Below are 13,946 nucleotides of genomic sequence, written 5' to 3'. Positions count from 1 at the left end.
TCCCATATTCCCTGCCACCTCCCACTTCCCTCACCAACTCATTCTCACATAATTCATTGTTATTACCTGTGGAGCCTATTCATTTATATACTCCTAGGAGTGTCCATCTCTAAAGGAGATTGAGCATGGGCTGTGCTTCCTTTCTTCCCACAGTCAGTGATTTTTTTTTTTTTTTCTCCAGCTGCTTATCTTTGTGATCTGGGGAGGAATGATGCCAAGGCTCATGAAAGCAAATGCCCATTTAAATACCGAGTGCAGGGTGTTTATGCCTCTCTTTTCTTTTATACACTTGAAATTTCTACACCACTGTGAGTGATTCTTTCTTCAAAAAACAAGACATACAGTTCATATTTAGAAAACACAGCTGGGGGACAATTCATGAAATTTTAGTCATTTTTCATTTTACAAAAGGATTTTTGATTTTATAGTAGTAATCACCACAGAGCTCCTTTATATGATAACTTTCTCCTTAAAAACTTCTCTTGTGGGGCGCCTGGGTGGCTCAGTGTGTTAAAGCCTCTGCCTTCGGCTCAGGTCATTATCTCAGGGTCCTGGGATCGAGCCCTGCATCGGGTTCTCTGCTGGGCAGGGAGCCTGCTTCCTCCTCTCTCTCTGCCTGCCTCTCTGCCTACTTGTGATCTCTCTCTGTCCAATAAATAAATAAAATAAAACCTTTTAAAAAAAACTTCTCTTGTGTTCTGATAGACCAAAATTCAATTTAGATTTCCCCTTTCTTCTTTGATGAATGTGAGGTTTATCTGTACTATATATGAGCAGACTGCACTCTCTTTCCCAGCTGGATATACAGTGGTTTTTCTGCCATGGTAATTTTGGAATTCTGGCTTGTGAATAATGCTTTGAACAATGGCTTATGAGTTTTCTCCAAAATGAAAGTCATTTATAGGAATAGTGTATGGACAACAATTTCTTTTCTGTACAAGTGGTATCAGACATAAAATTAGATATCTGTACAGAAAATACTCATAATGAAAGAAGAAATTTGCTCTGTATCTAGGTAACTTGCAAGAGACCAGGAGATCACTCTTAAATATCTCTACTATTTAAATATCTGTAGACCTCAATACTTGGGTGAGCACAAGCTGCAGGCTATAGGTAGCTCAAAAACATATGTGATCTATCACCACGGAACCAGGTAGACAAGAAGGCAGGAATCATGTCTTTTCATCATTATCCTTAAAGCCTAGCACCATGCCCAAAAGAAAGTTAGCCTTTAAGCATTTGCTAAAGTATTTCAAAAAGAAAGAAGAAAGGAAGACAGGAAGGGAAAAATGAATCATGGAAGGCAAGGACCTAAATTCTGGAAACAAATTTCTAGAAGGGGAATTATTAGATAAAGGGAGTCTGCATGATGGTGCTGGTGCTTAATGTTGAGTTTCTGGAAGAAGAAAGAATCTTATTTCATCTGTTTAAATTTTCTAATTCTTCTTGCTTGTTTTGGTAGGTTATTTTTCGGATATCCATATTGAAAGAAGTTAAGCCACGATTGGAATGTGCCTCTCTGTTAAATGTGAATATTCTCAAACTTCAGTTGTAGGCCTCTCACTCCAGGCAAGTTTCTGAAGTTAGTCACCAGGAGCTAAAAGCTAAACTGGAGTGCTATACAGAAAATATTGCCAGCTAATTTCTCTTCACTGTTTTGAGAAACGGTGTTTAAGACATGGAAAACAAGACAAAACAAAACAAAACCCAGCAGCACTATCCACTTCTGAAATAACAGCTTATGCTTAATGTCCATTAAAGAGGGCATGTGGTGTAATGAGCACTGGGTATATATAAAACTGATGAATCACTGACCTCTACCTCTGAAACTTATAGTATGCTATGTTAATTAATTGAATTTAAATTTAGAAAAAGAAAAAAGTAAAGTAGCAATCTGCCCTAAAATAAATAAATAAATAAAATGATAGATCACGGTATAATCAAGGAGAATCAACAATTAAAGAAAAAATTTGTAGAATTAGAAGGGAAATTTGAAAAGTTACAGGAAATGAAGAGAACAGCAATCAAGTTGCAAAGGAGAGTAGGAAACAGAATATCCAGACCCATTTTCTTTTTTTAATCTGTTTTTAAAATTCCACTATAGTATACAGTGTTATATTAGTTTTAGATATACAATATAGCGATTCAACACTTCCGTGCATTACTTAATGCTCATCACGATAAAAGTACCTCTTAATCTCCATTATGTATTTCACCCATTCTCTACCCACCTCCCCTGTAGTAACCATCAGTTTGTTCTCTATATTTAAGAGTCTGTTTTTTTATTTTTTTATCTTTTGTTGTTGTTGTTGTTGTTGTTCATTTGTTTTGCTTCTTAAATTAGACATGAGTGAAATCATATGGTGTCTTTCTCTGGTTGACTTATTTCACTTAGCATTGTACCCTTTAGATCCATCCATTTTGTGGCAAACGACAAGATTTTGTTCCTTTTTATGGCTGAATGATACGCCATATCATCTTTATCCATTCATCTATTGATGGACACTTGGGCTGCTTCCATAATTTGGCTATTGTAAATAATGTGGCAAACACAGATGTGCTTTTATCCTTTTGAATTAGGGTTTTTGTATTCTTTGGGTAAATCCACTACTGTAATTACTGAATTATAGGGAGTTCTGTTTTTAATTTTTTGAGTAATCCCATACTGTTTTCTGGAGTGGCTGTACCAGTTTGCATTCCTACCAGCAGTGCAGGGGGGTTCCTTTCCCCCCTCCCCATCCTCACCAACACTTGTTGTTTCTTGTGTTTTTGGTTTTAGGCATTCTGACAGAAGCGAGGTGATATCTCATGGTCGTTTGATTTGCATTTCCCTGATGATGAGTGATGTTGAGCATATTTCATGTGTCTGTTGGCTATCTTTGTGATGTGGGAAACAGAGGCAGAAGAAAAATTATTAAATTTCCTTACTCACTGACAAGTCTTTAAAACAGGCGGAGTGACATTCTTCTGGAGACTCAACTGCCTCCACCTTAACACCCCCAACCAGGATCCCATAAGTCTACTTTAAAAATTTTTTTAATGCAAGTTGGTGCAGCCACTTTGGAGAACAGTGTGGAGATTCCTCAAGAAATTAAGAAGAGAGCTTCCCTATGACCCTGCAATTGCACTGCTGGGTATTTACCCCAAAGATACAGATGTAGTGAAAAGAAGAGCCATCTGTACCCCAATGTTTATTGCAGCAATGGCCACAGTCACCAAACTGTGGAAAGAACCAAGATGCCCTTCAATGGATGAATGGATAAGGAAGATGTGGTACATATACACAATGGAGTATTATGCCTCCATCAGAAAGGATGAATACCCAACTTTTGTAGCAACATGGACGGGACTGGAAGAGATAATGCTGAGCGAAATAAGTCAAACAGAGAGAGTCAAGTATCATATGGTCTCACTTATTTGTGGAGCATAACAAAGAACACGGTGGACATGGAGAGATGGAGAGGTGAAGGGAGTTGAGGGAAACTCGAAGGGGAGATGAACCATGAGAGACTATGGACTCTGAAAAACAACCAGAGGGTTTTGAAGGGGCAGGGGTGGGAGGTTGAGGAACCAGGTGGTGGGTAATAGAGAGGGCACATACTGCATGGAGCACTGGGTGTGGTGCAAAAACAATGAACACTGTTACGCTGAAAATAAACAAATAAAAAAAATCTAAAAAAAAATAAATAAACAAATAAAAACTAAAACTAAAAAAAAATTCGTTTGGAAACTTTCTCTAAACCCTCCAAGATACAGTTAACAGTCATTCCCAAGCATAAGGCCCACTGATATACATTTAAAGGGTCTCACCACAAAGGTTTTATTATCATTAATGAATAACCTTTTCCCCAACAGCAGCTAGCCCCTCAAGATTCTGGAAACCTTACTTCCAAAATTCTTTAGAGACTTAGGCCATCCCTGACCCCCTCCCAACTTGCAAGCATATAATAGACCATTCCTCACAGCCCCAGGGCAGCAGATCTTTCTGCCCACAGGCTCTGTCCCCGCGCTTTAATAAACCACCATTTTGCACAAAGATGTCTCAAGAATTCTTTCTTGGTCATCGGCTCAGGACCTCACCCCACTGAACCTCACTCATATTCTAAGACTTCTTCATCATTTGTATGTCTTCTTTGGAGAAATATCTGTTTATGTCTTCTGTCCATTATTTAATTGGATTATTTTGTTTTGTTTTCGAGTTGCATAACTTCTTTATATACTTTGGTTTCTAACCATTTATTGGATATATCATTTGCAAGTATCTTCTCCCATTCCACAGAAGTAGATTGTCTTTTAGTTTTGTTGGTTATTTCCTTTGCTGTTCAGAAGCTTTATATTTTGAAGAAGTCCCAATAGTTTATTTTTGCTTTTATTTCCCTTGCCTCAGAAAGCATATCTAGAAAAATGTTGCTACCACCAATGTAAAAAAAAAAAGTATTGCCTGTGTTCTCTTCAACAATTTTTATTGTTTCAAATCTCACATTTAGGTCTTTAATCCATTTTGAGTTTATTTTTCTGTATGGTGTAAAAAAGTGGTTTAATTTCATTCTTTTGCATGTAGCAGTCCAGTTTCCTAACACCATTTACCGAAGACTGTCTTTTCCCCATTGCACATTCTTGTCTCCTTTGTTGTAGATTAATTCACCATATAATTGGGGGCTTATTTCTGGGCTCTCTATTCTGTTCTATTGATCTATTCTGTTTTATTGTATCTATTTTTGTGCCAGTACCATACTGCTTTGACTACTACAGCTTTGTAGTATACCTTGAAATCTGGGATTATGACACCTCCACTTTTTTTTTTCTTTTTCAAGATCACGCTGGCTATTAGGGGTCTTTGTGGGGGAGGGGTCCATACAAATTTTAGGATTATTTGTTCTAGTTCTGTGAAAAATGCTGTTAGTATTTTGATAGCGATTGCATTAAATCTGTAGATTGCTTTAGGTAGTATGGACATTTTGACAATATTTATTCTCCCAATCCACGAACATAGAATGTCTTTGAATTTCTTGTATTATCTTCAATTTCTTTCATCACTGTTTTATGGTTTTCAAACTACAGGTCTTTCACCTCCTTGATTATGCTTATTCCTAGCTGTTTTATTATTTTTGGTGCAATTGTAAATGGTATTGTTTTCTTAATTTCTCTTTCTGCTGCTACTTATTAGTATATAAAAATGCAACAGATTTCTGCATATTGATTTTGTACCCCTTTACTTTACTGAATTCACTTATCAGTTCTAGTAGTTTTTTGGTGGACTCTTAGGGTTTTCTATATATAGTATGTCACCTGACAACAGTGAAAATTTTACTTCTTCCTTACTGATTTGAATGACTTTTATGTCTTTTTCTTGTCTGATTGCTATGACTAGGACTTCCAGTACTATGTTGAATAAAAGAGCTGAGAGAGGACATCCTCTTCTTGTTCCTGATCCTAGGGGAAAGCTTCCAGTTTTTCACAATTGACTATGTTGTTAGCTGTGGGTTTTTCAAACATGGCCTTTATCATGTTGAAGTATATTATCTCTAAACCTACCTTGTTGAGGGTTTTTATCATGAAGTTTACTTTGTCAAATGCTTTTTCTGCATCTATTGAAATGGTCACATGGTTTATATCTTTTCTTTTATTAATGTGATTTATCACATTGATTCATTTGCAAATATTGAACCACCTGGGAATAAATCCTACTTGATTATGGGGAATGATTTTGTTAATATATTGTTGGATTTGGTTTACTAAAATTTTGTTAAGGATTTTTGCATCTATATTTATCAGAGATTGGCCTGTAGTTAGTTCTCTTTTTTTGTGGTATCTTTATCTGGTTTTGGTATCAGGGTAATGTTGGCCTTATAGAATGAATTTGGAAGTTTTCCTTCCTCTTCTATTTTTTTGGAGTAATTTGAGAAGACAAGGTGTTAACTTTTCTTTAAATGTTTTGTAGAATTTTCCTCTGGAAATTTGGGAAATTTGGGAAAATCTGGTCCTGGACTTTTTTTGTTGGGAGTATTTTGATTACTGATTCAATTTCATTGCTGGTATTTGATCTGTTCAAATTTTCTATTTCTTCCTAATTTAGTTTTGGTAGGTTATAAGTTTTCTAGGAATTTATTTATCTTCTAATTTGTCCAATTTATTGGCATATAATTTTTCATAATATTCTCTTACAATCTTTTGTATTTCTGAGGTGTTGGTTGTTATTTCTCTTCTTTTAAAAAATTTTTTTTTACATTTTTTTTATTCCCATTTTATTTATTTTTTCAGCGTAACAGTATTCATTCTTTTTGCACAACACCTAGTGCTCCATGCAAAACATGCCCTCCCCATTACCCACCACCTGTTCCCCCAACCTCCCACCCCTGATCCTTCAAAACCCTCAGGTTGCCCCAACCTCCCACCCCTGACCCTTCAAAACCCTCAGGTTGTTTTTCAGAGTCCATAGTCTCTTATGGTTCGCCTCCCCTCCCCAATGTCCATAGCCCATTCCCCCTCTCCCAATCCCACCTCCCCCCAGCAACCCCCAGTTTGTTTTGTGAGATTAAGAGTCATTTATGGTTTGTCTCCCTCCCAATCCCATCTTGTTTATTTTTAAAAAATTTTTGATTTAAATTCTAGTTACCTAGCATATAGTGTACTATTGGTTTCAGGAGTAGAATTTAGCGATTCATCACTTACATATAACACCCAGTGCTCATCATAACATGTGCCCTCCTTAATACCCATCACCCATTTAACCCATCCCCTAGCACCTCCCTCCACCAACCCTTAGTTTGTTCTCTATCATTAAGAGTCTCTTATGGTTTTTTCCCTCTCTCTCTCTTTTTCCCCCTCCCCTGTGTTCATCTGTTTTGTTTCTTAAATTCCACATGAGTGAAATCATATTACTTTTCCTCTTTTGTTTCTGATTTTGAGTCCTTTCTCTCTCTCTAAGTCTGGCTATTAATGATCTATTAATTTTGTTGCTCTTCTCAAAGAACAATACCTTTTTACTGTCTTGGAGTTCTGTAGGTCAGAAGTCTGGTTGGGCTCAACTGGGTTCTCTGCTGTGGTTCTCACAAAATTAAAATCAATGTGTAGGCAGTGGTGTGCTCTTACCTGGAGGTTCTGGTAAGGCCCACATTCTTGCTCACTCAGGTTAGTGACAGAATTCATTTTCTTTTCTTTTTTTTTTTTTTAAAGTCTTTTTTTTTTTTTTTTAAGATTTATTTATTTATTTGACAGAGAGAGAGATCACAAGTAGGCAGAGAGGCAGGCAGAGAGAGAGGAGGAAGCAGTCTCCCTGCAGAGCAGAGAGCCCGATGCGGGGCTCGATCCCAGGACCCTGAGATCATGACCTGAGCCGAAGGCAGCGGCTTAATCCACTGAGCCACCCAGGCGCCCCGACAGAATTCATTTTCTTGAGGCTCTAGGAATGAGGTCCTTGTTTTCTTGCTGGCTGTCAACTGGGGTCTATTCTCTTCTCTAAAAGGCTGCCTGCTTTTCTTTTCATGTGGCTCACTCTATTTGCAAAGCAGCAGTGACACTTTGGGTCCTTGTCATACCTCTAATCTCTTTGACTTCTACTTCCATCATTAGCTAGAGAAAGCTCTCTGCTTTTAAGGGCTGATTACACAGGACCCACTGAGATGATTTCCCTATTTTAAGGTCAACTTTACTGTACAATATAACAGGAGTAATATTTCATATTCAAAGGCTTCAGGGATTGGGGTGGAACATCTTGGAGGCATGTATTTTAGAAATTCTTCCTACTACAATTACTTACCTTTGATTAGATCTTGAATCTGCTTCCTGGGAGAAACTCCCACGTCCCATGTGTCCACTGATCTCTGTAGGTCTTCATTGTATACAATCTTCTTGTCCACATTTGGAGTAGGAATTAAGGAATATGCCCTCCTGGGGAGTAGCATGTTCTTGCAGTCCACCTTCTGTTAGTATAAAGCTGAAGATCCCAAGAGCTGTTTTCTAATTTGAACAGCTGAACTTTTTCACCTTGGCTTATGTTTCTTTGTAAATACAATTCCCTCACAAACCTAGATTTCTGAACTATTTTCTTCTATTTGATTCCATGTGCCAATAATCATACCCCAAATCCTTTCCCAGTCATAATTATCAAGATGCATTTCTTTATTTTCTCAGTTCCATTCTTCTCTCTCTTTCTCTAATTTAATGGTGCCTACACTGAGTTCATTTTAAATCACGCAAGTCCTTAATCTGGTTTTCCCATAGGCTGAGTTGATCTGAGTTCAACTGAAAAATTTTATTGGTTCTTTCCCACTGATATCTCTTTTTATTCTTTCTGTTTAGAGTTTAGAAATAGTCAGGCTTTCTAAGTCTTCAGTCTGAACCCTCTGTATTTTTTTTCTTTCTACTGCCAAAAAGCCAGTTCTTTCCCAAGTGCTTCTTTTTCTTACAATACGTGCCAAAGGTAGCCAATAAAGGTTCATATGGATTTATTCCAGCCATTTCTCCTAGGACTATAGGCTGCCCATGGGCTGCCTTTCAAGTTATCACAGGAAATACTTTGCCAAGTTTTTTTGTTTTATTCACCACATGAGTCACCATATTTCTAGATCCTGAAATTAGTTTTCTTGTTTTCTGCTGCTGATTGCTAAGCCAGTGCCTCATATTTTGAAAACTTGTTATTGAAGCACCCCATTAAATCTATGCATTAATCAGAGTAGGCTAACTGCTATAACAAATATAACAATTTCAGTAGCTTAACACACTAAAATTTTATTTCTTGCTCATGGCACAGCTGTATTCTGTGAGTGCCCATTCAAAGATCCAGCTTCCATCTGGTGGTTCTGCCATCTTCTCAGTGCTCAGGTCCTCAACTAAATCCTCTGAATTTGGTAAGAAGTGGGAAAATAAAGACAGTGTGAAATATTGGGCAGGAGAGTCTACTTTAGGGCATTACAACTGAAGGGTCTCCATTCCCCTACATCTAGCTGCAAGAAAAATGGAAAAATATAGTCTAGCTGTGGAAATCGTGTTGGTGAAAATTTCAGCAGTCTCTAGCACAGCAAAGTGTATTAATTTTAAAAATTCAAAGAGACAAAAAACTTAAATACAGAAAACAAACTGGTGGTTACTAGAACGGTGGGTAGGGGGATGGGTGAAATAGATCAAGGGGATTAAGAGGGCACTATTTTGATGAGCACTGAGAAATCTATATAATTGTTGAATCAGGGGCATCTGGGTGGTGCAGTGGGTTGACTATCATGCTCTTGGTTCTGGCTTAGGTTGTGATCTTAAGATTGTGAGCTCAAGCCCCGAATCGGGCTCTGTGCTCAGCGGGGAGTCTGCTTGAGGTTCTCTCTCCCTCTCCTTTTGCCCCTCCCACTCATGCTCAATCTCTCTCTAAAATTAAAAAAAAAATCCTAAAAAAAAAGAAAATTGTTGAATCATTATATTGTATACCTGGAAAAAATTATAGGCTGAGGAGGTATAGGAAACTAAGATCAGGAGTGAAGGAGAAAGAAAGGAAACAATCCAACCCCCAAGAGGTAGCCTATAGTGCAATGACCCAAGGGCTGGGGACTTTGGGCTTGGTTCTGGGAAGCACTAATATCTAAGGGGATCTAATTCAGGTTTAGGGCAAGATTGTGGCTTAGCTCCATAAAATGAGGAGGCATTTGGCTACTGCCAGAGGTTTGGAAATGTGCTTTTATTTTCAAACTCAGGTATGTGACACTATATAGTTCAATGCTAACACACCTGTGTGAGGTTTAACAACATTAAGATTAAGCCAGTGATACACAAATCCAGCATCTCCCTCTCCATTTACTCTGCCAGCCTATACACATGGGATGATATATATGGATTTTGTGGCAGCCAGAAGGTGAAGGCCTTTTAGGAGGTGATATCAACAATGATACAAACTACACATCACTGAAAGTCAAGATAGGCACCAGAATCCAAGGCTAAGCAGAAACGTCAGACCAGAGGCATTTTGAGGGGAACTTTTATTTTAGATCAATATCACTGTGGGAAGACAGGGCCCATTTCTCTCCGTTTCACCGCAGCCTTGGTAACGTTCCACCTGCTTCTGATCTAATTTTGCTTTTCAGAAAAGAAATGCCAAAGAGTACTTTTTTCAGGAATGCCCTTGGAAATGTGATTTCTCTTACAGTTCTTTTCTTCAACGTCTCTTACTCATAGTGTACTTTGGGTGAGGGCCCATGTCTGGAAGTACTCTTGCAGGCTTTTCTGTGGAGCAGCTGGAGGTTCAGGAGCTCACTGTAGCTGCTCTCCTGGCCTTTGTTTTAAATGGTAACAAAGGTGGGAACCCTGTGGCCAAGTGGACTGTGGGCCAGCTCAGCCTGATCCTTCTTTAAGGGAGGCTGAGACTGGACATTGCTAGCATAAAGTTTTGCCCCACAGCTTTTGTCTCTGGGGCCCCACTTGCATCCTGCCTGTGACTCTGAAGGCCTAAAAGATTTTTCAGTGTGTCCAGTCCCCCTTGGTACAGCAGGGAAAACCACACTTCCAGGACCCCAAAGTCCCTCTGCCTTGATCTGTACCTCTTTACCTTAATGGCACATTCTTGGTCAACCCTGACTTGGGCTTCTTTCACAGTGGTTTTCTAGCCACTGTAAAGGATGCCTCCCAACCTACCTTAAAACAACACGCTGTTTTACAGAAGGGCTGATCTAGGTGGGTCTTTTTGAAAGGACTGATTGCATCAAGCCCAGTCCTTGAGCTTGGAAATGGTGTTGCCAATTAGGTCTCATTTCTGCTCTTTCACAGTGTAGGCCGAAAAATAATAGAGTAAGTTGAGGCTAATAAAGATATTTTTCTTATTGAGATAGTAGCAGTGGTGGTGCTGGGACTGAGAAGTGGGCAAAATGTCAGCAGTCTCTAGGCTGCTCTCTACTACCTTGAATTCTCACTTGTTCTTTTGGCCAACATTCAGTGTTGATACCCACCCATGTATCAGCCGCCATGCTAGGTACTTACCCCAGAGAATGGGTAAGATACAGTTCTTGTCTTTGAGGAAAAATCGTCAGGGAGATAGACACACACACAGAGTTATTGTGATATACTGTCACAACTGTCAATAATGAAGATGTTTAAAAAGTGTCAGAAAATAGGGTGTGGTCCACTATGTGGAGTACCGTGGGGAGCTGGAGAGAGGTAATCAAAGCCTTTATGGAGGGGATAATTTTTGTACTTGGTTCTGAAGAGTTACCAGTAGAAAAGAGGAGAATGGCAGTAGAAATACTGGTGAGTGGAGGAACAGAACTATGAGAAAATGATTTAGTCTGGGAACCAGAAATAATTTGGAGTGGCTGGAGGGCTACTTGGGGTAAGTGGGACTGAAATGTAAGGCCTGCAGTTAGGAGACCAATGGAAAAGGCAATTTTGTGCAGGGGCCAGTCTGTTTGGATTTGAATTCCAGGTCCATAATTTACTAACTGAATATACTTGGCAAGTTGTGTTTTTGTGTTCAATTTCCTTATCTGAAAATGGGAGATTAGTACCCACCTTCTACGTTTTTCCTTTTTTTTTTTTTTTTTTTTGAGGATTAAATGAATTAATACCTATATAGTACCTGGAACAGTGCTTGGCTCACAGTAAGTTCTATGTGAGTGTTAGCAACAAAACAACATCAACAACAAAACAAAAACAAGAGCAGAACAACCACAATAAAACCCCACAAGAAACCAACACCCCCCCCCACCCTACACACACAACAGATGAGGGATGAATGAAAACGATGGCTGTAAAGGTGGAGCAAGAAGTCAAACTGGAGATGGGATGTGCTCCTTCAGTTTTATGCTAAACAACTGGGAATGCTCTGAAATATTCTTGGGTTGGAAAGCCCGTTTGAACCAAAGCACTTAGGTGCGACTGCACATTTGCATGTGGGCACACAGGAGCTGAAAGCATACCGTGTCTCCTTCTTCACTTGAGAGGGTGGGTTCACTGCTCTCAATAGGAGAGGACAAATAGGGAATAGACTGTGTTGTACAACAACTTAGAATTAGCACTTGAAATGGAGACCAGCAAGGTCACTGTTGAAATCATGAGTTTTCAGTGTTTTTCAAACATCTTAAATCCATGTGGAGAGCTCATTGAACAGGTGCCTAGTGACTGCCCCACACCTAGTGAAAATTCTGTGGGTTGCCCTTATACAGAACACACACTGAGCGCACGTTTGGAGGGTTGTTGGCTTCATGCACATGCCTGCTGTGTGTACGTATGTATGTGTCGTGTGTGTATACAGATGCATATATATTAATTCATATCTTCCCATTTCATTTTAAGCACTGGTCTAAATTCAGCCTAAATATTTTTTCTGAGAAACCTTTCCTACTTCTGTAAAGAGAAACTCTGGTTCCAAAGGGGAGAAGGGGAGGCTGGAGGAGAGTCAGTGAGGATGAGATAGGAAATGGGATGATAGTCATGTTGTGACTCCAAATTCTAGGTCTGATCATCAGGGTGAGTGTTAGCCTGTGGGCATAATTAATTCTTCTTGATTTCTGACTACAGAGAGGAAAAAAGGGGAGGGAGAGTGAGCTTCTTACTATCTCCTGCGGGGAAGGTGTTTTATTTTCCCCAGCCATCTGAGCTAGGGGCACACGACTTTCCCTTCTGTTCGAGTTCCTTGGTAAAGGTGACTTCATCCACAAGATGCTTTACGAGGGCATTTTGGTTGATCTTCTGAGAACATCAGTTTTTGTGTATGCATAGCTCCCACATGGGTGCTGAGTATGGAAGAACCCTGCTCATTTCCTGATGGGTTAGTGGCAGCATACCCACACCTGACCTGAAACACTATGCTTGGGGAAAGGGCAGTCAGCTGTGTGCTGGAGCAGGACACCGACTGGGTGTCAGGTTTCCTACTGCTCTGCAGGTTGCTCATGCTGGAGTCCTGAGCTCCACCATGAGTCCCTCTGGGCTGCTGAGCAAGTGGATCTCTCAAGGGGCCCATCAGCCTGCTCCACACAAGAGTTATAGGAACTGTAGAGTCCCAGTACAACAGTCAAGACCAGCATCACTGTGGCCATCATCCAGATGACTTGCCAGTGCTGACACAGTTTGGGATACATGACTTGTAAGAAATGAACCAATTCTTCAAGTTTGCTGTCAAATGAAAAAATAGGAGAAGGGTTTAGTATAGTAGGCACATTAAAATTTTTCCCCAGGTGATTTTAATGCCACCAGTTCATAGCGTTGATATTGGGAGCTACTGGGCTAGAACTCTCCTTTTCCTCGTTTGATCATTCATTCAGTCATTCATACATGCCCTCATGTATTCATGAAATGTTCATTGATATCTGAACTCTCTCTCAATCCCCAGGATACAAGGTTGACTGACCCACACTCCTATGCATGCAGATGGGACCAGCATCTTTTCTGTACTTAGTGGTATTTAGTGATCAGTTCCAAGTTATAATCTGTCCCCTGCCTTCATGTTCTGATGCATATTTTATTGTCTTCAGTTCCATATCTGACTGTATTCAGAGTAGAAGAACTGTGCTAAACCCCCAGAAGACTCTCCATGTTCAATGGTAAATGACAAGGAGCCAGATCAACCTCAGGAGCTCACCTCAAACCATCCCAGGGGCAACCAGAGGACTAGTAGCTTCCAGCAACCTCTCAGTGGCTTAGTCTGATGATTTCTCAACCCCAGTAATCTTCACTCCCTATTTTCCCTTCTTCCTTTTTCTTCCCTCTTCACTCTGCCTTTTTTCTCTTTCTTCCTTTCCTCTCTTTCCCCCGTCACCATTTTTTGGCTGCTTCATTCCCCTTTTCCCTCTTCCTCTCTTCCCAGCTGCCTTTCAACTTTCCCCTCTCTCTCTGTGGCCTAGTGAAAAGACATTTGGTCATATGGCCTTCTTTGCAGAGTCCATTCTCCTAGCTTTCTAGTGAAATCCTGGACACATTCACTAGGCTGGAATTTTTTCCTATTTCTAATCCCTGATCTATTAAAAAAAATAATA

The 13,946-nt window shown here is 39.6% G+C and overlaps 1 protein-coding gene across 8 annotated transcripts in view; it reads right to left on the bottom strand.

Moving 5' to 3' along the window:
- Positions 1 to 9,649: 9,649 nt before the first annotated feature.
- IRAG1 (inositol 1,4,5-triphosphate receptor associated 1) overlaps positions 9,650 to 13,946 on the bottom strand; it is a 126,696-nt gene continuing 122,399 nt past the window's right edge. For all 8 annotated transcript variants that reach the window (XM_046016454.1, XM_046016455.1, XM_046016456.1 and 5 more), the window contains one exon: positions 9,650 to 13,086. In XM_046016454.1, the coding sequence (XP_045872410.1) occupies positions 12,843 to 13,086 (244 nt within the window). In that variant the 3' untranslated portion in view covers positions 9,650 to 12,842. The remainder of the gene's footprint in view (positions 13,087 to 13,946) is intronic.

This window comes from Meles meles, chromosome 8, assembly GCF_922984935.1.
Source record: "Meles meles chromosome 8, mMelMel3.1 paternal haplotype, whole genome shotgun sequence".
Taxonomy (NCBI): Eukaryota; Metazoa; Chordata; class Mammalia; order Carnivora; family Mustelidae; genus Meles; species Meles meles.
Note: the sequence above shows the minus strand (reverse complement) of the source record. Positions and strands in the feature narration are given on the sequence as shown.